Genomic DNA, 25,853 nt, shown 5'->3' on the forward strand with positions numbered 1-25,853 from the left:
CCCCTGGCTTGGGAATTTCCATATGCCGAGGGTGCAGCCCAAAAAGCAAAAAAATTTAAAAAATGTAAAATCATACCTACAAGGGCTAGTGAGAAAATAAATTCATTCATTCCACTTATGAATATTTAGCACCTGCCTTGTGCCGGTTCCTGGGAAATATCAGTGCCGAAGACAAAGTTCCTCTCCCCTACGAGCTTAAGTTCTACTGGGGGGAGTGAGAGGATGAACAGTAAGGGGTGAACTCTGGGAGAGCGAGCAGGGCCCCATCTATAGAGCTTCGTGGGCCCTGGCAGAGTGTGTTTTGTTTTCAAATGTGAAAGAAAGCCATTGAAGGGTTTGGAAGAGAATGTTGCTATCCTCTTCCATAAAACAGGAAGCTACTGGAAGGTTTTAAGCAGGGGAGTTTTGTTTTGTGTTTAGGGCCACACTGGTGGCCTATGGAGGTTCCCAGGCTAGGGGTCGAATCAGAGCTGTAGCCACTGGCCTACACCATAGCCACAGCAATGCCACAGCTCACAGCAACACCAGAACCTTAACCCACTGATCGAGGCCAGGGATTGAAACTGCATCCTTGTGATTACTAGTCAGATTCCTTTTCGCTAAGCCACGATGGGAACTCCTAAGCAGGGGAGTTTTAAGCTGGCTAGGGAGCTGACTCCAAGGGGCAGGAGGGGAAGTGGGGACAGGCATTCGACAATATACCGAGCATTGAGCAGAATGTTCCATGCTGCTCATCGCCTTGACTTTATGCTCACTGATCTCCCCACTTCCCACACGGTATTTAGACTTTTCCCGCAATTTCGTAGACCCTCTCCCCCAGTAAACACCAGAACTTCTTGCCCATTTCTCCTGTCCTGACACTCTTAACTGCAATCCCTTGATTTTCTCATTCTTCAGATATTCTTAGGATCTTTTCAGAAATAATATTCTTCGGAGTTCCCGTCATGGTGCAGCAGAAACAAATCCTACTAGAAACCATGAGGTTGTGGGTTCAATCCCTGGCCTTGCTCAGTGGGTTAAGGATCTGGCATTGCCTTGAGCTGTGGTGTAGGTCGCAGACGCAGATTGGATCTGGCGTTGCTGCAGTGTAGCCTGGGAACCTCCATATGCTGCAGGCACGGCCCTAGAAAAAACCAAATAGACCAAAAAAAAAGGGGGGGTGGGGGTGGGGTCTTAACAGGGTCTCAGGGATGATCTGGTCCAACTTATCATTTATTTATAAATATCTTTTTTTTTTTTTTTTTTGTCTTTTTGCTATTTCTTGGGCCGCCCCTGCGGCATATGGAGGTTCCCAGGCTAGGGGTCGAGTCGGAGCCATAGCCACCGGCCTACGCCAGAGCCACAGCAACACGGGATCCGAGCCGCGTCTGCAACCTACACCACAGCTCACGGCAACGCGGGATCCTTAACCCACTGAGCAAGGGCAGGACCAAACCCGCAACCTCATGGTTCCTAGTCGGATTCGTTAACCACTGCGCCACAACGGGAACTCCTATAAATATCTTTTACACACCTACTATGTGTTGGGTATTGGGAATGGGAGACAAATATAGTCCCTGCCCTCACAATAAAAAAGGCACCTGGAGCCCCTTAGGCACAATGACTTGCCCAAAGCCACAAGCTAAAAATTCTGTGGCTGCACCAGGTCTCAACCCAACGATAGGAATGCCCTCTTCCAGGGTTTGGCGGGCCAGAGGGCTCCCGCGGGGCCAGACAAAATGCTGCGAAGAACCAGGGGTTAGGACCAACCGCAGAGGTGGCCAAGAGATAGGAGAGGAATGGTTCAGTTCCCAGGTTGCCGGAAGGAGGCCGGCGGCCCTTTCGCGAAGGAAGATTGCCCCTCTGCGGCCGCCGTAGCCGCGCCGGAAGCGTTGTCTGAACATGTATCTCGTCCCGCGAAACTGAAGGGAGGGAACCACGATGGCTGACGTTGCAAGGCGTGAGGCTCCACTGTGCTCCGAGCAGTTCGGTTCCGGGACAGCCCGGGGCTGTCGCGCTGCCGCCGACGGGACCCTGCAGTGGGAGGCCTGGGGGAAGCGCTGGTGGGGGTTCTCCGGGGCTTTCACAGCGAAACCCGGAGAACGAGATGGGGACGGAGGGGTGGCTCCCGGGACGGCCTCCCCACCTCTCTCCCGGCTCCTGGCCGTGTTCCTGCCGCAGGGCTTCCCCGATAGCGTCAGCCCGGACTATCTGCCCTACCAGCTGTGGGATTCCGTGCAGGTCAGCTCGGCCGACTGGGGAAAGGGGCGACATGTAGCCTGGGTAGGGAGGACAGTGCGCCACCTCTTCCCATCCCACTTATAGGCTGGAGACTGAGGCCCAGAGCAGAGCTGTGACAGGTCCCAGGCCACACACCCAGGAGATAATAGATCTTAGACCAGCATGCTCCTGCGCCCACTCCTCATCCCACTTCTTTTCTTCTCCAGGCCTTTGCTTCCAGCCTCTCGGGCTCCCTGGCCACCCACGCAGTCTTGCTGGGCATAGGGGTAGGGAACGCAAAAGCCTCTGTTTCAGCTGCCACGGCCACCTGGCTCGTGAAAGGTGAGCTGGGCCCCTGGAGTCTCACCTATCTCTCCTCTCAGTCCTGCCATTTCTCTGTCCTCTTTTTCCTCCGACTGGGAGGCCCAACCCCTACTTTCCCCTTTACCTAGCTCCCGGCTGTGATGAGTATGTTTACACATGCCTCTCTGATTAGATCCAAGAGCCAGGTCTCCCCAGTTCCCAGAATAGTGCCTTGTGCCCTGTTAAAAAACAGCATTCAACGGAGTAAATTTTAGTGATTTTTATTGGCTTTATTGACGACGGATTAGTAACCCACGAGGGGAATACCACTCGTCCTGCACACCAGCCTTGCAGCTGCACTCTTTCCCGTACAATACTGTTCAGTGCCCTTTAATCATCTGGAGCCCAGATGCCTAAATTAATGGGTCCCTCCCCTTTACTCCTAATCTGTGGAGAACTGCCTCAGAGTTCAGTTATTAAATAAAACTGCCAGTTGCCTGGAGTCTGGGAAATTAGTTAATTCTAGACAAAAACAATTTTGTAACTTGTCCTAAGTGGCGGAGAGGAGGTTGTGGGAAGGACGAAAGGCATTTTAGATCCCCTGGGATACTAGATGATGCCATAAATGATAACTGTAGTAACTATCTGTTGAATATATAGTTTTTGAAAACCGCTAACAAAAAAAGGGGAAAAAAAAAAAAGATATAGTTTGGTACCTTGTCACCTAGAGAGTGAAGTAGAGAAGAAAAGGGAAACTTCCACATCAGGAGGGCCCATGGCTCTCTCTACTGTTTTTCCCTGTGGTTCCCAGTGGGGATATAAATCAAACCCAGGGTAAGGCGGAGTGGAGTTCCTGTTGTGGCTCTGGGGTAATGAGCCAGATTAGTATCCATGAGGTTGCAGGTTCAATCCCTGGCCTCGTTCAGTGGGTTAAGGATCCAGCATTGCCACAAGCTGCAGCATAAGTCTCAGACTTGGCTCGAATCCCATGTTGCTGTGGCTGAGGCATAGGCCAGCAGCTGTGGTTGGGATTCTCCCCCTAGCCTGGGGACTTCATATGCCGGTGGGTGTGGCCCTAAAAAGACCAAATCAATCAGTCAGTCACAATGGGGGCAAGGCTCTTTCTGCTCCCAGCATCATCCTGGCCACAGCTCTGGTGACCCTCCCTGGATCTTTTGGAGAATCTGGAGGTTCCTGATTATACCCTCACCATTAAGACGAGCAGATTGTCCAAATATGAGTCACCACTGGAAAGAAGCTCCTTTTCTGAGAGTGCTTATCAGTGGAGAAGTGGTGATCGGTGACTCTTGTCCTAGTTGTCTCTTCTTTTAACAATAAAATTCCCTAAACAGTACTTATTATGTACCAGTCTTTAAATGTACTGACTCAGTCTTCACAGTAACTCTGAGAGGGGTATTGTCACTCTGTCCATTTTATAGATGGGGAACCTGAGGCACAGAAGAGTTAAGTTGCCTAGAGTCACAGCCAGTAAGTGTTAGGGCATGGATTTGAACCCAGGAGGTCTAGTTCCAGGGTACAAAGACCATTTCAAGATGTGGAAAGATAACCACTTAAAACCTGTTATTGACATTAAAAGAAGCCCCCTTAGGTGTTCCCTGGTGGCCTAGCGATTAAGGATCCAGTGTTATTGCTGTGGCTTGGGTCACTGCTGTGGCATGGGTTCAGTCCCTGGCCTGGAAACCTCTATGCTGCAGACTTTGCAAAAATAACAACAACAACAAAAAAAAAACCTTCTTAATTAGAAGGAATGTTACAGGAGTTCCTGTCCTGGCACGGCAAAAACAAATCTGACTAGGAACCATGAGGTGGTAGGTTCGATCCCTGGCCTTGCTCAGTGGGTTAAGGATCTGACGTTGCCGTGAACTGTGGTGTAGGTCATAGACACAGCTCCGATCTGGCATTGCTGTGGCTGTGGTGTAGGCCAGTGGCTACAGCTCCGATTGGACCCCTAGCCTGGGAACCTCCATATGCCTCGGGAACAGCCCAAAGAAATAGCAAAAAAAAAAAAAAAAAAAAAAAAAAAGAAACTCCTTTGGAATTTTTTGATGTCCTTTTTAGTTACAAATCTCTTCATGGAACATGATGGTAATTGTCATAACTACCAGTAGTAAGACCACTAGCAGGTAATATTTTGACAGCCTACTGTATGCCAGGTATTTTGCACACTGATATGTAAAATGTAACAATCTCATAGCAGAAATTGACACAACATTGTCAATCAACTGTAACAAAAAAATAAAAATCTTACCAAAAAAATTTAAAAAAATAATATGTAACAATCTCTGTAGCAGCCCTATGAGGTAGACACCATTATGAATACCTTTTTCAGAGGGGGAAGCTGAGGCACAGAGAGGTTTAGTAACGTGCCAAAGGTCACTAGGGCCAGGATTTGGACTCAGACTGGCTAACTCCCGGATCCTCCTCTTCGCCACCACACTCCTTTGCCAATTAGACTTTTAAAGTAGAGCCAAGGAGTTCCCGTCGTGGCGCAGTGGTTAACGAATCCGACTAGGAACCATGAGGTTTCGGGTTCGGTCCCTGCCTTTGCTCAGTGGGTTAACGATCCGGCGTTGCCGTGAGCTGTGGCGTAGGTTGCAGATGCGGCTCGGATCCCACGTTGCTGTGGCTCTGGCGTAGGCTGGTGGCTACAGCTCCGATTCGACCCCTAGCCTGGGAACCTCCATATGCTGCGAGAGCAGCCCAAGAAATGCTAAAAAGACAAAAAAAAAAAAAAAAAAAAAAAAAAAATAAAGTAGAGCCAAGTACAGTTTGTGGACATCTGAATCCTTACTAGGATTCAAGTTTTTAGATCAGCCGCTTGTGAGTGTGGCAAAGAGGCAGAAGTGGGAATTAAGTTTCCTAGTTGAGTGGACAGTGTTGACCTTCTAACAGGGAGGATGTGTATCATTGCTGCACCCTAGTGCCAACCTCCAGAATCCGACAAGAGCCTTGCAGACTGCCTCCCTTGAAAACAGAGTAACCCCTTTCTACCAAGTGGCCCTTGTAGGGAGGACACACATCCCTGGTGGGAGAAGCGTGTGCAGTCTGAGGGCCCTGTGAGCTCTCAAGTAAAAGTAATCTTGCCATGTTCAGAGCCACTAAAACGATCCAGGACAAGAATCTCAAACAATGGAAATTTTTTGTAGAATAAAATGTACTGGAAAGGAAGGTGAGTGATAGAGGGAGGAGACTTCTAAAGCCACCCTGGAAGGTGTTACTTCCAGGGACATAGACAGAAGTGGAGAGGCAGGGCAGGCCAGATGGGAAATGTGTCATGTCATACCCACAGCTCTGCAGGACACAGCTGCTGCTCAGCCACTGCCAACTGGAGCAGGAAGGGGAGGCAAGCCCAGGGCCGCCAGGTCTTCAGGTTCTTCCGAGAAAGCTGTACGTCCAGATTTTCTCGGAAAATGTCCCATTTTCCTTTACCTGTTTTTCTCCAAGCTTCAGTTGCTTCATCTGTGAAAGGAAATGATCCCTCTCAAGCTCATAGGATTGTTGTGAAGATTTGAAAGGCCTGGTATTTCAGGTGTCCACCTGAGTGCTCAGTGGCCTTCTTCAAGTGCAAGGTTGAGTAAGAGGTCTAGCTAGAAGGTGGCAATGCCCAAGGATGGAGGTTGTAGCAGGGGGAGAACATTTCCAGTGGAGAAAGGAGAAGGCTGGCCCATGTCACCACCTTCGTATGTTGTGGGAAGTTCTTACCTCTCCTGTCTTCAACCTAGTTCTCCCTTTTGCGAACCTCACTTATGGGCCCCTGCCCTCAAGCTCAAAAAAGTTAGGGGTCCTCTGCCCCCTGGATCTGTCCTTTCCAGTGCCTGCTGTCAGAGGCCTTCCCAGTTAGAGTCTAGAACAGCTTCTCTATGATCCCCGGGCTGGGCTTAATGAGCACTACTCCCAGTATAAGATACAGTTTAGCAGTTCCCATCATGGCTCAGTGGTTAACGATTCCAACTAGGAACCATGAGGTTGCGGGTTTGATCCCTGGCCTCGCTCATTGGGTTAAGGATCCAGTGTCACCGTGAGCTGTGGTGTAGGCCGCAGACGCGGTTCAGATCCTATGTTGCTGTGGCTGTGGTGTAGGCCAGCAGCTCCAGCTCCGATTAGACCCCTAGCCTGGGAACCTCCGTGTCCCATGGGTGTGGCCCTAGAAAAGACAAAAAAAAAAAAAAAAGATGCGGTCTAAATCAGGGGTTGGCAAACTTCGCAAAGGACCAGTACACTCTTGGCAGGGCATACAGTTTTGGTTGTAGCCCTTTGATTTTGCCATCGTGTTATGAAAAAAAGCCACAGCCAATCTGTCAGCGAATGGATCCAGCTATGTTCCAAGAAAACTATTTACTAAAACAGTGTAGAAGCCTATAGACCACAGTTAACTGGTCCTTGGTTTAAATCAGTGTTTTTCTTTATTTTTCTTTTTGTCTTTTTAGGCCTTATAATACTAGGATTCATCCATGCTGATGTGAGTAGCTGTGGTCCATTGGCTTTTCACTGCTGTCTAATATGCCCCTGAGTAAATGTGCCAGAATTTGTTCCTGCGTTATCCTATTGATGAGTATTTGCATTATTCCCAGTGTTTTTGCTGCTGTGAACAATGCTGCAGAGAATATTTCTGGCCCATGACTCTTGGTGCATGTGGCTACCTAGTTCTCCTGGGTACATACTGAGGAACTGCTAAGTACGGCACTTCTGACCCCATGATACAGCTACTAATTGTACCAGACTGAGCTCCCAAGGGCAGTGACCCCAGGTGAAAAGCCATCTCAGTGCCAGGCTGTGCCAGGCCCCACAGCCCCCAGTGCTCTTGCTTGTTCCTTACTGGTACCTCTCTCCCCCAGATTCAACTGGCATGCTGGGCCGCATCGTCTTTGCCTGGTGGATGGGGTGAGTTTGCCTTCCCAATCAGCAGACTTCTGGCCACTCTCCCCCGACAGGAATCCCGTCTGTCTCTACCCTGGCTGTATTTTCAGCTCCCCCTCTCTCCTCCCAGTCTCTAGCGGAGGGGAGATTTAACAGGTCGATCAGCACCAAGGAATCCTGAATGAGTGCCCAGTACAGGTGGCCTGCCCAGGGTCCAGAGCCATGGCTGAGATCTGCCTTCTGGAGCACTGCTGTGCCCCTCTGCTGCCCATCCTGGAAAAATGCAGAGAACCACCAGGCTCTGAGCCTCCTCTGCTGGCTTGCTAAAAGAAACCTGGACAGGACAGTGGTCATTCTCAAAAAGAATGCCTTTACTCCAGAAAGCTTAGACACTCGGCTGGCCTTCGCTGAGTGGAGAGTGGGTTTGAGCAGATCATCGGATCCCTGTCCCATGTGGGATCCATGTCACCACTTATCTAGAAGGGATTGAGGGTCTTGGGCTGCCTCCTTCCTCCTTGAGTCCATACTGGGCAGCCTCAGGAATGGTTTAGCATCTGCCATCAGTTGTTCTCGGGCAGTTCAGTGCGATAGGTTCTATAAAGTGCTTAGCACATAATGAGTTCTCAGTAAACAGCAGCTGCATGTATCGGGTCTAAGGGGGCCTCACAAGCTCTCTATCATCTGTAATCCTTAGAAGCACTTTGTAGAGTAGGATGGAATGTGTACCTTTTCCAGATGTGAAGCAGAGCAAGTCACACACCCTGTAACTGGTGAGATGAGATTTGAACCTGAAGCCCAAACTCTCTCTGATGAGCCCCAGGCCAGGCCCACGTGCTCTGGTCCTGCCTTCACCCCATGGTCATTCCCTCGGGAGTTCCCCAAGTGTGTCCGGTGCCCCACCCAGGAATGCACCCTTTCCCTCCAGGAGGTTGCAAATTCAGAGTCAGAGCTAAGGCTGCAGGTTCTGAGCTGGGCCCGGGGGGTGGTGGTGGTGGCTGCAGCATCTCCTGCCCTGGGACCTTGAAGAAGTGGTCCCCAGTGGTTTGTGCAAAGGCCAGGGAGTCACTCCACCTGGCAGAGGAGGGAACCATCCGCAGTGTCTTGTAATCAAGATATCCTATCCTGGATGTCGGAGGCTGTCGCCCTCTCTTGGCCGTCTTCCCCCTCCAACACACACACACACACACGCACACGCACACACTCTCCACGTGAGCCGAGGCAAGTAAGATCTCCTCTCTGGGCTAGTTATCTATAATGCACAGGGGGTTACACTAAATGTAGTGTTTATAAAACAGGTAGACTTTTTGCTGGGTACCATCTGTGACGCAGGAGGAGGCAGAGGGGAGGTGGCAAAGGAACCCAGGGATGGCAGAGAAGCCTAGAAGGTGGGGAGCAGCCACAAGACAATCGCTTCTTTCCTTGGTGCCCCATGGGTTAGTAAAGGGGAAATACTGAGTGTCCGCTGAAGGTCCTCCGAGCTAATGGTGGCATTTCAGGCAGCAGTGACAGGGTATTGGGACAGATGTCTGGCTGGGATGTGGGTTTTCCTGAGCCCTTCAGACCTTACCAAGGCCTGGAGGATGGCCTGCCTGCCCACAGGATGTGTTTTCTTCTTAAATCCAAGTTGCAAACCAACCTGTCCTCCCCAACAGGAGCAAAATGGACTGTAATGCCAAGCAGTGGAGGTGAGGAGGGGCTGGAAGTGAGGGGAGGGGCGTCTTCTATTATGAAGGCCTCTGACCTCTGACCTCTTATCCCTTCCCCCAGGCTTTTTGCCGACATCCTCAATGACGTCGCCATGTTCCTCGAGATTGTGGCTCCCATATTCCCCCTCTGTTTCACCGTGACCGTCTGCATCAGCAACCTGGCCAAGGTACCCACCTCTGGGGCACCGGCCTGGGTGGTGCTGTGTGTGGGCTCCGTTGGGGCTCACAGGTGAGCCCAGCATGGCCCTGTGTTTAGGGCACTTCTAGAAAAGTGACAAAGTTCAGATCGCTCTTCTCAGACCCAGTCATATTTTCCAGTCCTCCTCCAGCCAGCCAGTCTAAGGCAGGGTCTGGAGCTGTAGGACTGGTTGAGGAGCTCTGAGCTGAGAGATGGGACAAGTGGTCTGGTGTCCACATCTCGAGACCAGCCCCCTGGCTACCTTTCATTCTCTCAGTAAAGTATTTAGAGTGCCTCTTGCATGTTGGGCACACAACATGGGCTCTCCCGTCTCTAAAAGAAAGCCACACATAGTTAAATAAATGCTTCTCTAATTATAGAAAGAGGTATTCCAGATGAGAAGTGTTGGGAGCTGCAAGAGGGTTCAGCAGGGAACCTGGCCTTGTCAGGGGGATGCAGGAAGGTCTTCCCTGGGGCTGAAGAATGCGTCTGAGTTCTAGGGTGGGCGTTCTGAGCAGAGAGAGCAGTGTGGATCAAGGTCCAGGGGCAAGACAGCACAGACCCAACCGCGAGGCTGGCGGGCTGAGTGGGGCAAATCCCAGCTCTTCCTCGGCCAGGCTGCTCACCCTCATGATTCCTTCAGGTTGAGCTCATCCAAGAGGAAACCGAGGCCTGGCAAGGTTCAGTAAAGAGCTTAGCCTGGGAGTTCCCTGGTGGCTCGGTGGGTTAAGGATCCGGTGTTGTTGCTGCTGTGGCACGGGATCAATCCCTGGCCCGAGAACTTCCACGTGCCACGTGTGTGGCCAAATAAACAAATACATAAATAAATAAATAAAAGGACTGAGGGAGTTCTCGTTGTGGCGCAGCAGAAACAAATATGACCAGGATCCATGAGGATGTGGGTTTGATCCCTGGCCTCGCTCCATGGGTTAAGGATCTGGTGTTGCCGTGACTTGTGGTGTAGGTTGCAGACGTGGCTTGGATCCTGCGTTGCTATGGCTGTGGCATAGGCCGGCATCTGCAGCTCTGATTTGACCCCTAGCCTGGGAACTTCCATATGCTGCAAGTGTGGCCCTAAATAGCAAAAAAAAAAAAAAAAAAAAAAAAAAGAGGGGCAGGAAGGGAGTTTAGCCAGTCTTCACCACAGCGTTAAGTACCTGGCATTGATTAAAGATTCTTAAGGAAAAAAAAAAAAAGATTCTTAAGGAGACACGTAAGACCCATCTCAAAGGCCCATCCGCCTGTTCAGAAGCACTTGCGTTTCTCCGCAGGGCACTACTGACATTTAAGAGCCACCAGTTCTTCCCGGTGGAGGACCCTGAGCTTCCCTGGCCCAGGCTCTAAATGCCATGAGCATCCCTCCCCCTCCAGGGCGGGGAACCCCAGAGAAACTAAGCCTAAACTCTGCCCTAAGCGCCACCTTTAGGGCCTCAGTCTCTTCATCTGTCAAATAGGGGAACCCAACAGGGCCATGAACTTTCCCCTCCCCACTTCCTGCACCGCCCCACCTTAGAATTCCAGCACCTCCATCCCCCAGGTACACCAACCAGAGACCTGGCTGGCCATCCGTGTCTCTTTCCCCATCACCTGTCACCCTCTGCTAACCCTCCATCCAATTCTGTTTTCCCTCTTAAATCTCTCCAGTCTTTCGTGCCTCCGTCCCCACGCCACCTGGTGGGTCCTTGTTGCTGAAAAAGCAGTCTCTTCTTGGGTCATCTCCCTGCGTCTGTCCTCACCCCTCTTCAGTCCTTGTCAGAGTAGCCCCACAGTCCTTCCAACAATGGAAATCAAATCAGGTCACTTCTCTGCTCCCGTCGCTCCTGGGATAAAGACCTTAACAAGGCGTGCAGGGGTCTACCTGATCAGGTCTCTGCCCATCACTCCTGCCTCCTTTCCATCCACAGTCTCGTACTTTCAAAGAAATCCTGCCTCCGTAAGAACTAGCATATCTGCTGCTGATTTATAAGCTTCATGAGAGCAGGGGTTGTGTCTGAGTTCTATCACGCAGCACCTACACCTGCATCTGACATCTGCAGGAGATCCGATAAACTGGTAAATGAGGGTCATCAATGAGCTTTCCCATCTCAGAGGGAGAGGCCTGGGAGGTCAGGGCCACTGGTGGGTTTTGAACTGGCCTGGAACGCTTGGATAGGGCTCCCCTGGGGCAGGAAGACAGTGGAGTTTGTTTGAGGCAGGCAGCGTGTAAGCATGAAGCCGGAAAGCCTCGCTGGGCCCGGGAGCTCCGCAGAGGGGAGGGTGTCGTCCAAGCAGAAGGTTGGAGGCTGGGGAGTTTCTGGACTCAGCATGGTCTTTGGGCCTCTACCTTGGGCAAGAAAGGTAGTTTCCCTGGGGCTGGGTCCACAGGGTGGTGGGGCAGGCAGACCTTACTTTTCTTTTGGAACAAGACAGGGGACGTGGGCTTGGTGGAAAGGCTGGATGAGAACAGGATACCGGGTGAGAACAGGATACCAAGGACTTGGGGTTTTGCTATGGGGTGGCCTGAGGTCTGGTTTTCTTTGTGGGTTTTTGTTTTGTTTTGTTTTGTTTTTTGTCTTTTTGCTTCTCCTAAGGCCACTCCCATGGCATAGGGAGGTTCCCAGGCTAGGGGTCAAATCAGAGCTGTAGCTGCCGGCCTACGCCGGAGCCACAGCAACACAGGATCTGAGCCGAGTCTGCAACCTACACCACAGCTCACGGCAATGCTGGATCCTTAACCCACTAAGCGAGGCCAGGGATCCAACTTGCAACCTCCTGGTTCCTAGTCGGATTCGTTAACCACTGAGCCACGACGGGAACTGCTGGTTTGTGGGATTTATCTGGCATCAGAAACGCCTGTGTTGCCGCAGCTCACGGCCACTCTGACTCTCACTCTTCCCTTTCCGCACCCAGTGCATCGTGGGTGTGGCTGGTGGGGCCACCCGGGCCGCGCTGACCATGCATCAGGCCCGCAGGAACAACATGGCCGACGTGTCAGCCAAGGATGGCAGCCAGGTGAGCAGCCAGAATTGGAGGGACGGGTGGGGCCAGGCGTCAGGCCAGGCCAGGGTTCGGGGATAGGAAGAGAAGCACCTGAGGGCTCCTCGAGGGAGGGGTGCGAGCCAGGCAGGAGGAAATGTGGGTGCTCCCTGCTTTGACTCTCGGGATAGGGAGTCAGGTGTGCGGGCTCAGGCTCTGGTGGCAACACGTCCAAGCTGATTATCTCAGCCCCTGCCCACTGCCCGTGAGGCCAGAGCGAGTCTTGCCCTGGACCTTACCCTCTGGAGGCCACAGCCCCACCCTCTTCTAATCACGCCGAGGCCCCACAGGTCAAAGCGCTTCGCTAGTCAAAAAAGTGCCCAGGAGTTCCCGTTGTGGCACAGTGGTTAACGAATCCGACTAGGAACCATGAGGTTGCGGGTTCGATCCCTGCCCTTGCTCAGTGGGTTAACGATCCGGCGTTGCCGTGAGCTGTGGTGTAGGTTGCAGACGCGGCTCGGATCCCGTGTTGCTGTGGCTCTGGCGTAGGCCGGTGGCTACAGCTCCGATTCGACCCCTAGCCTGGGAACCTCCATATGCTGCGGGAGCGGCCCAAGAAATAGCAACAATAACAACAACAGCAAAAAAGACAAAAGACAAAAAAAAAAAAAAAAAAAAAAGTGCCCAGTGCCTCACCTGCTCTCTTTCGTGTCGTGCTTCAGCAGAAACAAATCTGACTAGTATCTGTAAGGTTTGATCCCTGGCCTCGCTCAGTGGGTTAAGGATCTGGCATTGCCGTGAGCTGCGGTGTAGGTCATAGATGTGGCTTGGATCCTGCGTTGCTGTGGCTGTGGTGTAGGCTGGCAGCTACCCCTAACCTGGGAATATGCTGCAGGGTGCAGCCCTAAAAAGCCAAAAAAATGCACAGCCTGTTAGGGGTTGGAGTTGGTTGAGCCAGACCTTCCAGCCCAGCCCCTCCCCTGACCAAAGGAGCGTGGAGCGGAGGTGGGGACACCCTAAGGCTGAACCCTGCAGGCATTGGGTGGTCCCCTCCCCCCCACTGGCTCCCGCCTTCCCACCACCCCAATGCCGCGTGCTCATGCGCACTGCATCCTTTCTCACACCAACCCTATACGGTTGAATCTGTTACTATCTCTGTTTTACACATGGGGAGAGTGAGGCCCAGAGAGGTCACACGTGTGCCTTGGTCTTTGACATGGAAGTGATGCCCAGTCCTACTTATTGTTTTGTTAAATAGAAATTCATTTAAAAAAAAAAATCAAGACTAACTTAACTAAAAATTAACTCTTTTTAATAACATTAACACAAGCTAGCATTGATTGAGCATTAACCGTGTGGCAAGTATTTCACCTGTGTGGACCCATTATTTGCCCGGGGGTGTCCACGGTTGCCGCTCTACAGATGAGGGGAAACGCCATCCAGTGGTTCAGTCTCCCTAGTTCCCTTGGGCTCGTCACTTCTCTGGAAATGGTTGGGCAAGTTCCCCGTTATCTCTTCCACAGGTTGTTAGGGAGACGAAATAAGTGCAACCCAGGCCGAGCTCTTTAGGGTCTCCCAGCCCCACACCTGCTCTCACCTGCTCTCTCTTTTTTTTTTTTTTTCTTTTCCTTTTTTGGTCTTTTCAGGCCCACACCCACGGCATATGGAGGGTCTCGGGCTAGGGGTTGAATCAGAGCTACAGCTGCCAGTCTATACCACAGCCATAGGGACACGGGATCTGAGCTGTGTCTGCGATCTGTATCACAGCTCACAGCAACACTGGATCCTTAACCCACTGAGTGAGGCCAGGGATTGAACCTGGGTCCTCATGGATGCTAGTCAGATTCGTTTCCGCTGAGCCACAATGGGAACGCCTCACCTGCTCTCTTTCTAACCTCCGGTCTGTCCTGCCTACAAACCACATTTCCAAGGCCCCAGGGCTTCCCCGATTCACAGAGGCAGAAGCATCACCAGAGCAACTGCGGGCACATGCGCAGTCCTACCATTGGCCCCTGCTCTCTGCTGATGTTGCTTTGGTGCCACTTGATGTGGCTGCTGGAAGTGACTGTTCTTAGCCAGGGGAGGGGACCTCCCTCTGCTCCTGAGCTCCTAAGACCCTCGATCACCGCAGCCTTTGTTTCTACCACCTGCCACTTTGGCTGAGTGTGAAGAGCTCCAGCCTCAGGCCCCCTCTGGGCTGGAACCAACTCTCCCAGGACCCCCCATAGTCAGGGACACCAGTCCAGACTCCTCCTGCCTGGTGATGCGTTGAGGGCCGTGGCCAGGGGTCTTATGCCCTGAGTATGCTCAGTCAGGCCATCTTGGGCCATCAGAGGGATCTGATAACATTGATCCCTCAAGGGAAGTTTGGATCTTATGCATTTCTTCCTAAGCAGTTCCTTAACCCCTTTGCAAAGTGTCTGCTGGTTATTGCAAACCAAGAGGTTGGGGAATCAGTGTAGCGAGCCTCTAGGGCAGGGAGGCATGTGGTGAGAGGCCCTGGAGGATGTTCAGTCTGGCCTGGAGGGGAGCCCTCCAGCTCCCAACTCCTCTGCCATTTTCCAGGAGACTCTAGTAGGCCTGGCAGGGCTCCTGGTCAGCCTCCTGATGCTCCCGCTGGTGTCAGATCGCCCTAGGTGAGCTGGGATCCAGGGCAGGGAGGAGGCGCCCCGCCGAGCCCCGGCTCCCACTGACGGCCTCACTCTCTCGCCCCAGCTTAAGCCTCTGCTGTTTCTTCTTCCTCACCGCCCTCCACATCTATGCCAACTACCGGGCCGTCCGGGCCCTTGTCATAGAGACCTTGAACGAAGGCAGGCTCTGGCTGGTCCTGAAGCACTTCCTGCAGACGCAAGAGGTCCTTGGCCCCACAGCGGCCAATCGGATGGAGCCACTGTGGACAGGTGACCCAAGGCCTCAGTCCCAAGTTGCCTCCGCCTCCCAGTCTCTCCCTCTGCCCTGGCATCCTGACTCCAGCTTCCCACAGGTTTCTGGCCGTCTCTGTTTCTATCCCTCGGGGTCCCCCTCCACCGCTTAACCTCCAGGTGAGTGGCCCAGCGTCTCCCACCCAGCCCTACTGCCACCCCCAGGCCCCACGCTGCTCCCTGTTCTGATTGTACACTGACCACGCCCCATCTCTCTGGTTCTTTCTTTCTGTGAACAGACTTGGGAGTTGGTGTGGGTGCTTGAGGGCAGCAGGGTGTGATATTAATTAAGTAGATGTAAGGGATATATTCGTTGGATGCAGGAAGAAGGGAAGGATTGATGGGGTGGGTGGAGGAGGTGAGAACAGGTGAAATGTGGACAGTTAGGGTTAACAGCTGGTTGACTGGATGGTCACTCCTGCCTCTGTTTTCTCCTCCCCCGCTGCCTGCTGTTCCTTCTCAGTGTCCTTGAGCTGCAGCAGCTGGTTGAGGGGCACAGAGAACCTTACCTCCTTCGCTGGGACCAGCCACGCAGTAAGTGTGCTGAGTTCGCCCAGCTTTCGCTCACCGCCGCCCCACCCCCCGGGTCAGCCTCTCAGTCCTCTGGTCCCAGGGCCCCAAGCCTTGGACCCACACTGGACGGTCTGAGGTCTGCCTGGTGTCCCGAAGGGAGCTCTAGACTAAGAGTGTACATTCAAAGTAGAGCCACAGGCCCAGTGAAGTTCACTTTACCCCTAAAACAAAGCTAGCCACACCTGCCTTATTGTCCACAGTGTCTTTATGAGGATCAAATAAGGTGATTGTGTAAAAGCACTTTGTACACTGCAGCACACTCAAGATTATGGCCTTTGATTATCCCCGAGGAAGCCACTTTTTCGTGGGGCTCACCTCTGGAGGAAATGAACTAAAGTTTAATGGTCTGTGGGTTAAGGATCCAGCATTGCCATGAGCTGTGGTATAGGTCGCAGATGCAGCTCGGATCCCACGTTGCTGTGGCTGTGGTGTAGGCTGGCTGCTACACCTCCGATTTGAACCCCTAGCCTGGGAACTTCTGTATGCCACCAGTGTGGCTCTTAAAAAGAAAAAAGTTTACTGATCTGCTAGTTGTGTTGTTAAAAGAAGCTTATTCTCACTAGCCACTAAAGTCATGCAAAGCAAACCCACCTCAGGGAGCTGCTCTGAAGTCATATTTGGAAACTGGGCATTTCAGCTAGGCCAGAGCATTGGGGAGCAACAGGAGATGAAGCTGGAAAGGCCAAGGCCTTTGGGCCAGACAGGGATGAAGCAGACTGGTAGGCCTGAGCGTGTTTGGGGAGGTGGCCCTTCCCTGGTACCCGTCTGTCCCTGGGTCTCTCCAGACCAGGTCCAGGTGGTCCTGAGCCCGATGGCAGGCCCGGAGACCATTCTAAGGGCCGCCACTCATGGGCTGCTGCTGGGGGCCCTGCGGGGAGATGGACCCCTCCCAGAAGAGCTGGACAAACTGAGGAACCGAGTCTGGGCAGGTAAGTGCCTCACAGTCTAGGCTGCTTCAGACTCCAGAGGGGCGGACAGAGGAAGGACTCTTTTGGGCCTGGGGAACCCAAGAGAAGCTGATTCTGCATCCCACCCCACGCCCACCCCCCAGGTCCTGAGAAAGAGAGCTGGGTCATTGTCAGGGACATGCACCACGTGTTGGACAAGCTCTTCCCAAAGTTCTTGAAAGGTAACTTCCTTCTGCTCCACGGCTTCTTGGCTCCCCAGAGGCCCCACTGAGCCCCATCCCCACCCTCCACCACGGCTTCTGTCTGTGATCTCGAGTCTGGGCCTCAGTTTCCCTGTCTGCAGGACGGGGAGGTTAGGATGCTCTCTAAGGCACTGTTGGTGTGGACGGACCATGGAAGCCCAGCGGCGCTGGAGACCTGGGGGTCGGGGAGGCTCACAAATGACGGATGACGATGTTTCGTTAGCATGTGCTCCATCCCAGCCCCGTTCCACGTGCTGCTCAGGGAATTCTTGCTGCAACCAGATGAGGGTGTAGCCACCCAGCAGAGGCAAGGGGGGCCTGAGCAGTGCACAGAGCGGGCACCCCACCTGCGCTGCTCCTTACCCTGCTCCCCCAGGATCTCCTCCCCAGCAGCACCCCTGTGACCTCTCCCCAGGACTGCAAGACGCGGGCTGGAGGACTGAGAAGCACCAGCTGGAGGTGGATGAGTGGCGGGCCACATGGCTCCCATGTCCAGAAAAGAAGGTCTTGTGAGCAGCCCAGCTGGAGGCCCGGGTCCCAGGACAGGAGCCTGGAGCAAGGACACTTGGGCCACAGCAGCACATGGGAAAGGCAGCTTTATTTTTGCTTAGGGGCGCTGCTGTGGCCGGTTGGCGGAGGCCTCACAGGAAGTGAGCACCAGTCACATGGACTGGGCCCCAGGCAGAAAGAAGCTAAAGAAGGGGTACCAGGGCCTTCCCCCCAGCTCTCCTTCCCCAGGCCCTTCTCACCACGGCAGTCTCCCCACCCCGCCTCCCCGCAGGGCTGTGGCTCTTGGTGTCCCACCCAGTGGGCCTCAGGCATAAAAGCCCCAGAGGAACGTGGCCACGGCCATCATGAGCAGGGCATTGAGGTTGACGACGCGGGCCCAGCTCGGGTCCTCACTGATATCGTCCAGCCGCCTGGCCCCTGCAGCCATCTCCTCCCGGGTAGGGGCTGGGGGGCTGCCCGCCCCAGTCCTGCTCATGCCACAGAACCAGAGCAGACACTGGCGGAACAGTCCTGGTGTTGGGGATGGGGGCTCTGGGGGGAATCGAGGCTCTGCAGTTAGTCTGGGGAAACTCGACTCCCCCAGCTCCCTCACCCCAACTCCTGGCCCATGCCTTACCCTCCATCTCCAGCGCGTGCTCAGGGCACCCATTCTGCACAGGAGCTGCAGTGGGAGCTTCTAGCTCATCTGCATCCAGGTCTTCCCGCTCTTCCTTGCTGTGCCGGAGACTGAAAACCAGGCGGTGGAGCTGGGAAAGGGCGGGAACAGGGACCAAATGCGAGTGCTGTTCCCCCGCCACCTCGGCCCCCACCTGGAGGTCCCTGGTCCACTCCCTGACCTCCCTCTGTCTAGCCTGCGCCCCAGCCCAGGCTCACTCCAAGCCCACTCTCCATGGCTGCCCTTTGCCCGCAGGCTAAACCCAAGCTCCTCAGCTGGGCGTTGAAAGTTCTGGACCTTGCCCAGCACTCTGCTCCATCACCCCGGGTCCCCCATCTACACTCAACAGTTATAGTATTTTTAGACTCTAGTCTTACAGTCCTGCTGACTCAGCGTTCCTTCCCATGGGTATGTGCTTTCTCCTGCCGCCTCTCCCCCCTTCTCCACCTCTGGGGTCCTGCCCATCCTTCCTGGCCTGGCTCTTTGGTTGTGCCCCCCAGTCAGCTCCGCCGTGGGGTGCGTGCCTTGCCGCAGCACAAGACCAGACCCTTTGTGGGCTTTCAAGATGGTACTCTGTCTCTCTCAGCCCCCAATCAGATCCTGTGTTTTAAGTCTCAAAGGCTACACCAAGACTCTGGGGGGACTTTAACCTTTCCCACAATCTTCTTCAAGCTACTTCCAAATCACCTCAAATAAACATCATTTAAATAAAAACCTGGTTGGAGTTCCCACTGTGACACAAAGCGATGGGAGGTAACTTAGAAGCACTGGGATGAGGGTTCAATCCCCGGCCCAGCACAGTGGGGATTAAAGATGCAGCATGGCCTGCTGCTGCAGCTTCAGTGGCAACTGTGGCTCTGATCTGATCCCTGGCCCGGAAACTCCGTGTGCCACGGGGTGCAAAATAAATAAAAATTAAAAACAAAAAAACCCATGGTGCATGCTTTGCAAATGAAGCTTCAAATGCGACTCCCAGCCTGCTTTATCAACCCTCAGTATAGAAATCCAAGTCCTCCCCACTGGGTGTGCCTGGAAGCAGAGTGGGGATGGAAAGGCTACACCGACCCACGTTTGGTGCGGTCGGTTCCAGAGGCCCGCACTTACATGCTTGCGCGGAATGGGTGGTGTGCACAGCGAGACCACGAGGGTGAGGAGCCCCGAGCAGACAAAGAGCACGATGGCAAAGTAGAGGTAGTGCACCCGGCAGAGGAGCGCAGGGCACGACGAGGGGCGCACGCAGCTGCCAGAACCAAAGGAGAACTCGGGAACAAGGCGCGCCAGACCCATCAGCAGGCCCCCCATCAGTCCCCAGAAGGCACCCTGCGGGGGCAGAGGGCAGATCAGCCTCCTGGGGTGTCCAAGTCCCGCCCGGAGCTGCCAGTGTACACGCACGCCCACCTTCTCATTGACGCGGGGCACGAAGAGCGCCAGCACGAAGACCGCCGACACCGGAGGCGCCAGGTAGCTGGAGACCGACTGGATGTAATCGAAGAGCTGCCCGCCCTGAGCCGCCTGCACCACCGGGATCCAGGCCATCGACACAGCCACGATGAACACCACCCAGAGCCTGGTGGGTGGCCGGCCATCAGGAGGGTTCACCCCGGACTCCCTCTACCCCTGGCCCTAGAGTGTTCTCTGCCCGCACCCGGCCTGGTTCCCGGAGTGGGAGGGAGGTGGAAAACCCAGGCCCACCGTCCCACTAGCAGCAGCTCGCGGTCGCCCGCGCGGGGTCGCAGGCGCGTGTAGATGTCCATGGTGAAAAGCGTGCTGCTGCTGTTAAAGATTGAGGCCAGCGAGGACATGAGCGCCGCCAGCATGACCGCCAGCATGAGTCCGCGCAGACCTGCGGGCGGATGGGAGCTATGAGTCTGGGAGGGTTGGGAGAAGGGTGATAGCTCCCAATGGCACGCATGGGCAGGGGGCCACCCGGGTGCCCGCCCTCACCATTAGGCATGAGCTTCACGACGAGCCGCGGGTAGGCAATGTTGGAACACCCCACCTCAGTGCCACACACGCGCTTACACACTTCGGGCACCACGCACGCCACCTCATCTGCGGGAAAGAGGGCACAAGGCGGCTAGGACGCGATCTGGTCCTGGAAATTCGGATCCCAGAATTTCCCACTGGGACCGGGAATCCAGGTGGAGGAGAGATGGGACCCCTGGTGGGGGGTGGGACTGAGTGGCCCAAATCTTAGGACCGTAACGGAAATCGGGAGACGGGCACCTGTATCCTTGTGCAAGAAAGGGGCTAGATGAGGGCGCAGGACCCTTGCTCCGGGCGGGGTTGCGGACGTTACCTGGGTATAGAATGCGGCTGATCATGCCCGGCATGACCATGAGGAACATGGGCATCAGCTTCAGGTAGCCGCACAGGATGCAGCCCGCCTTGATGTGAGTCAGGTTTTTCCCAGCCAGGCAGCGCTGCACTATGACCTGGAACGAGGGAAATTCAACTGCCTCCATGGAGTCCCGGGTACCTCGCTCTCTGGCCTTGCCTTAACTGGCTGTTTCAATTCAGGCCTCGCCACTGGCTCATCAGAGTGGGCAATTCAGTTCCAAGTGCAGATCCTGCCTCTTGGATCCAGTTCCAGCTGGTTTAGCTCTCCCTGGCCGGCTTCCCGCCCCCTCGCACCGCGCCTCCCACCTGGCTCCCCAGATGGGTTCAGGCTCCGCCCACCTCAGCCCCGCCCACCGCGGTTCCGGTTCTGCCGCCGCCACGCTCCCCCACCAAGCGCTGACCCCGCACCTGGTCGCTGCACCAGTACCAACTTGAGACGATGGTGAGTCCCAGAAGCAGCGCGGGCCACGGCAGGTCCCCCGTCACAGGGTCCCGGAGCAGATGGTAGGAGTCGGGCCGGGGTTGATAGCACGAGCTGGAGATGTTGCCCACCGCGGGATCCTCGGACACCGTTAGGGACGTCGTGGCCCCCAAGTATTTGTCGAAAAGTCCCGAATACCCGCCCACCTCGTGGAAGGCTGTGAGGGCCAAGTTGTCAGGGGACCTGGCGCCCGCGACAAGGCCCTCCCCGGCACCCACATGCCGCACACGCGCCAGGTCTCTGTGCCCAGGTTGAGAGCTCTGCGACCCGCGCCCACCGCGCCCCTCCCCCATCGGCTGAGCCCATACCGTAACCCATGAGGATGAAGGCCCCCGCGAGAATGACGAAGGTCTGCACCGTATCCGTGTACATCAGCGCTGCCAGCCCTCCTGCAACCGGCTGGGGTCAGTGGGGACAGCCCATAGGCTGCTCCTAGTACATGCAGTGTCTTTGTACGGATTGGAAAAGGGTTCCCCTTTCTGGAGGGCAAATTTCAAAATGAGGGCCTGTGGACTTCCCTCGTGGCCTAGTGGTTAAGGATCCAGCCTATCACCATCTTAGCTCAGGTCACTGCTGCAGCATGGGTTGGATCCCTTGCTGGGGAAATTCTGCATGCTAGGGCATAGCCAAAAAACACACAGACAAAAAACCCCATGGCCCGTTCTCTGAAATGCTCAAGAACTCAGCAAAAGGAGGCAAGGCTTGGTGAGCACAGTGCGGCTGAGTGTTAGGCTCCACCGATGCCAGGTGCCCTTGGCCAGCTGCAGGACATCCACTATAGGCCTTCTTTTAAGCCCCAGTTTTCTAACCCGTGTAATAGGGGGAGGTAATTCTCCAAGGTTCAATTCTCAGTTCCATCTCATGCAAGGAGGGCTGGGCCCCTAAAATGGCCTTGACACCAGGCTCCACCTACTCTGGGCTAGGGTCAGGCCTTGAGCCCCTCCCCCAGGACCTGCACTGGGTTTGGTGAGCGATCCTGGAGTCCGACCAAGTCCACTCTCTTCTCCTAGGCACCCAAGAAGGGTAAAAACTGTTAAATCTTCCCCTTTTGTGCCCAGGCCCAGGTCAGGCTCAGCGCTCTGAACTTCCAGTGCAAATCCAAGTGCCATGGAGGGGGGCGGGAGTTGTCTTTCCAAAGATTTAGGTCCTTTTCCTGCTTGGATCACATCACCCTTAAGAACTTCTGCAGGCTGCTTTCCTTTGGTGACACCCCTAAGCCCCGCGCACAGATCCATATTCCTGGCAATGTTCCCAAGCCTGTTCCCATCCCTAAAACCCTGCCGCAGCCACCTGTCACAGTGTAGATCATGGTGATGACCAGGAGGGCGATGACAGAGGCGTAGATGTTCCAGCCCAGAGCCTGTTGAATGAACACTGCCCCGGAGAACATATCCACCTTGAGGGAAGGAGTGAGCACGCAGGTCAGGACCTGGGTCCAGAACCCAGGTTCCCTCCTGCCCAGATCACGACCCTCTGTGCCCATAACTCAAAGGTTCCTTCACTTTTCAATGTCCTGGCTTTCCCAGATGCCTCCCCCTCTGGTCGTAGCCCCAGTAACCTATTCTTTCCAGGCCCTGCCTCTACCACGGCTCTTACAGTGAGGGCTCCTAGGTCCCACCCCCTCCAGCGCTTTCTAGGGACCTCCACTGGGTGGTCCCTCCCCTTCCATTCCAGGGTCCCATCCTGCCCACTGCACATGCGCACCGAAATCTTCGTGAAGATGTACAGAAAAAGCGAGAGCACGGACAGGTAGAGGCGAATGCGATGGCCGCCAAAGCGCTTGCGCAGATACTGAGGCATGGTAATGACACCGGCAGTCAGGTACACTGGCACGAAGAGCCAGCCCAGAAGCAGCACCACGAACAGAGCCTGTGGGCACAGTGCGACTGCTGAGGGTGACGCCCTGTCCGAGATCCTGCCATGAGCGCATCCTCGCCCTTGATGGACCACGGCAAGGTCGCAGGACGGCCCCAGAGGTCACAAATGCAGAAGACGACCCTGGGCCCTGGGCATTACGGACAAGAGCTTGATACTTTCTTGGGCCCTTAACGATAGTCCTTCTGGCCGTCCCAGGCCGTGATCCCCGGCCAGTCCCTCCCAAGACGATCCCTATTCTATACCCTTCCCGGCCCGTCCCAGCACCTGAATCTAAGGGCAGACCCCTCAGCCTGATCTCAGCCCCTGGCAGGAAGGACTGCCTCCCCTCTACTCTCCACCCACCGACCCCTGTGGACTCTCAAGTCTCAGCTGAGAGGCCTCCTCCTCCAGGAAGCCCTAAGCTGAAGCCCTGATTCCCCCCGGTCCTTCAAGGTGAGCCTCAGTGCCAGAGCTTCATCGCCTTCCCATTTCTTCAGGTGGCTTTCATTTGGCTCAGAAATCCTCCCAGGCCAGAGCTTGAGACAGCATCAGAGCAAGCACTTTGCTCTCTTTGAGCTGTTCGCTCCACTGCAGAAAGGTGTCAGTCAAGGTCACAGAGGCTGTGGCTGGTCCAGGCTCCCGGAGCAGGACCTACCACAGCCTGGAACATGGGCGTCTCCCACAAGCCTCTGCCTCCAAGCTGGGTGGGTGAGCCTCACATGAAGCCCAATCCCAGCTCACAATTGAACCCCCTCAGCCCCCCTCCCCTCCTCCTACCTGGAGTCTCCCCACGTGTGACCCTTCCAGGGGTTCCCATTAGAGGGTGGGGCTTATTGGCCAAAAGGGGGGCTCACATTCCACTCAAATCCAGCCACAGCCAGGCCGCTCGCCGCACCAGTCCCTGCCAGGCCCACAAAGTGGCCGCTGCCGATGTTGCTGGCAAAGAGGGAGGCCCCAACCTGGGGGAGCCGGAGGTGGGGGTGAGCCCTGCTGCTTCTCTAGGCCTCCTCCCGCTCCACGGCCCAGCCTCTCTCACCGGCCACCACATCATGCTTCGTCCCGCCAGGAAGTAGCCACCAACCGTGCCTCTGTTGGTTCTGCACATGGACTGGGCGACAGGCGTGGGGAGAGACCTGGGTTCGGGCCACATCTTTCGACCACATTAGCCTCTTCAACACATTCCTCAGCCTTGTTGCAGGCTGAAGATTAACCAGCGAGCAGCTCCCCTGATGGCTTCACACCCCACCCCCACCCCAACAACCCAGGCACCCAGATCCACCCCGGCCCTCACCTAGTGCCCAACTCCCCAAGCCTGAGTGTGGCTGGATTCAGCCTGACCTTCCTGGGGGCCTCGGATATGGGTTTCTGGTCAGCCAGCCATTATGCAGACAGGGGAACAGAGAGCTCATTTAGAATGCTGTCCCTGATGAAAATCTGCTGACGCCTTCAACTAGCCCAATTTAAAGGTGGGCAGAGGAGTTCCTGTTGTGGTGCAGTGGTTAACGAATCCGACTAGGAACCATGAGGTTGCAGGTTCGGTCCCTGCCCTTGCTCAGTGGGTTAAGGATCTGGCATTGCTGTGAGCTGTGGTGCAGGTCGCAGACTCGGCTCAGATCCAGCATTGCTGTGGCTCTGGAGTAGGCCAGTGGCTAACAGCTCCAATTAGACCCCTAGCCTGGGAACCTCCATATGTAACGGGAAGCGGCCCTAGAAAAGACAAAAATAAAAAATAAAGGTGGGCAGAGAGCTCCCATTGTGACTCAGCGGTAATGGACTTGACTAGTATCCATGAGGATGCAGATTTGATTCCTGGCCTTGCTCAGTGGGTTAAGGATCTGGCGTTTCTATGGCTGGGGTGTAGGACGCATGTGCAGCTTCGGTTTGATCCTTAGCCTGGGAACTTCCATATGCTGCAGGTGTGGCCCTAAAAAGCAAAAGCAAAAAAAAAAAAAAAAAGATGGGCAGATAGGGCAGGCATGAGTGTGAATGCTGTCCCTGATGAAAATCTGCTGACCCCTCCCACTAGCTCAATTTAAAGATGAGCAGAGAGCTCTCATTGTGACTCAGCGGGTAATGGACTCAACTAGTATCCATGAGGATGCAGATTTGATTCCTGGCCTTGCTCAGTGGGTTAAGGATCTGGCTGTGGCGTAGGACACAGGTGCAGCTTCGATTTGACCCTTAGCCTGGGAACTTCCATATGCTGCAGGTGCAGCCCTAAAAAGCAAAAGCAAAAAAAAAAAAGATAGGCAGATTGGGCAGGCATGAGTGTGGGGGCTGGGCTGCCCTGAGGCCATCAAAGCTCTTATTTGCCCCCTCAACCCCCTCCCCCACCGGTTCTCCCTCAAAGATCCAGGCATCCTTGCCCTACAGGCTCCCAGAGACTTTTCCCCCAGGCCCTAGAAAGAGGCCCCCAACAGTGACCCCCAACTTCTCACCCACAAGCCGACACCAATGACCAGCAGGAAATAAGCTGCAATGACCAGGATGTCAGCGGGGTTGTCAATTAGGGCCCTCTGGTCCCCCAGCCCTGGTGCCGAGCCTGCGTCTGTGTGTTCCTCCATTCTGCCCAGGATCTGCTCTTCAAGGCACCAGCCCCCGGATTCCCCCAGGAGAGGGGTTAATGGTTATCTCAGGGGCAGTGAGCCGAGAAGTCCCCCCTTCCCCCCGCCCCCCACCCCCACCCCGGGCCTCGTCCCCGCTCCCTGGCTTTGTTTAGCTGAATCAGGTCACATAGAGACCGAAGGCTGGCCCTGGGGAGCTCCCCGTCCTGGGCTTTAGCCCCCGCTTCTTTCCCAGCGTCCCAGGCTCAAAACTCACTTCCTGTGATTGCCTACCTTCCGGCTGAGACCTGGGGAATCCAGCTGAGCCACTCCTCTGGTTCTGCCAAATCCAGAGGGGTCCTTTTCCAACTCAGATCTGACAGTATCGCTTCCCCCGCTCAGGAAGCCTCCAGAGCTCCCCATCCCACTCAGTGGAGGCCGCAAGTTTCTCAGGCCAAGGTCAAGATGGGCCACGCCCCTCGTGCTGCGCAGCCGCCCCTTGCTCCTCCTTACCAAACCTAGAGTGAAATCCTATGGCCTTCCTGCTCCCTTGTCCTCCACAGCCCATGTAGTCTCATGACCCAGAATTCTTTTTTTTTTTTTT

The 25,853-nt window shown here is 54.8% G+C and overlaps 2 protein-coding genes across 15 annotated transcripts; one reads left to right on the forward strand and one right to left on the reverse strand.

The window, feature by feature from the left end:
* Positions 1 to 1,903: 1,903 nt before the first annotated feature.
* On the forward strand, positions 1,904 to 18,742 carry RUSF1 (RUS family member 1). 11 transcript variants are annotated; one of them, XM_085016933.1, is made up of 13 exons: positions 1,904 to 2,220; positions 2,427 to 2,541; positions 7,359 to 7,404; positions 9,005 to 9,065; positions 9,148 to 9,253; positions 12,154 to 12,255; positions 14,785 to 14,855; positions 14,935 to 15,119; positions 15,203 to 15,260; positions 15,604 to 15,674; positions 16,499 to 16,642; positions 16,765 to 16,842; positions 17,279 to 18,742. In XM_085016933.1, exons 4-13 carry the CDS (start codon positions 9,040 to 9,042, stop codon positions 17,374 to 17,376), a joined length of 939 nt encoding a protein of 312 aa, XP_084873059.1. In that variant the 5' UTR covers positions 1,904 to 2,220; positions 2,427 to 2,541; positions 7,359 to 7,404; positions 9,005 to 9,039; the 3' UTR covers positions 17,377 to 18,742. The 11 variants fall into 11 exon arrangements, 10 of the variants coding, with proteins under 10 accessions (XP_084873059.1, XP_020942038.2, XP_084873061.1 ...); XM_021086379.2 differs by having other exon boundaries at positions 9,033 to 9,065; XM_085016935.1 differs by having other exon boundaries at positions 1,904 to 1,964.
* On the reverse strand, positions 17,443 to 25,698 carry SLC5A2 (solute carrier family 5 member 2). 4 transcript variants are annotated; one of them, XM_021086375.2, is made up of 14 exons: positions 25,544 to 25,698; positions 23,743 to 23,814; positions 23,561 to 23,665; positions 22,554 to 22,718; positions 22,140 to 22,245; positions 21,158 to 21,238; positions 20,777 to 21,006; positions 20,328 to 20,463; positions 19,973 to 20,080; positions 19,721 to 19,871; positions 19,427 to 19,595; positions 19,133 to 19,348; positions 17,990 to 18,119; positions 17,443 to 17,904 (listed from the first exon to the last, which is right to left on the reverse strand). In XM_021086375.2, the coding sequence occupies exons 1-14, from the start codon at positions 25,670 to 25,672 to the stop codon at positions 17,678 to 17,680; spliced, it is 2,025 nt and encodes a 674-aa protein (XP_020942034.2). In that variant the 5' UTR covers positions 25,673 to 25,698; the 3' UTR covers positions 17,443 to 17,677. The 4 variants fall into 4 exon arrangements, with proteins under 4 accessions (XP_020942034.2, XP_020942035.2, XP_020942036.2 ...); XM_021086376.2 differs by lacking the exon at positions 25,544 to 25,698 and adding an exon at positions 25,145 to 25,284; XM_021086377.2 differs by lacking the exons at positions 23,561 to 23,665; positions 23,743 to 23,814.
* Between the last annotated feature and the right edge of the window lie 155 nt (positions 25,699 to 25,853).

The sequence above is a fragment of the Sus scrofa genome, chromosome 3 (assembly GCF_054392235.1).
Source record: "Sus scrofa isolate SSC_HxYL_T2T_F1_AM1 chromosome 3, Sscrofa_HxYL_maternal_Yorkshire_Landrace_v2.0, whole genome shotgun sequence".
NCBI lineage: Eukaryota > Metazoa > Chordata > Mammalia > Artiodactyla > Suidae > Sus > Sus scrofa.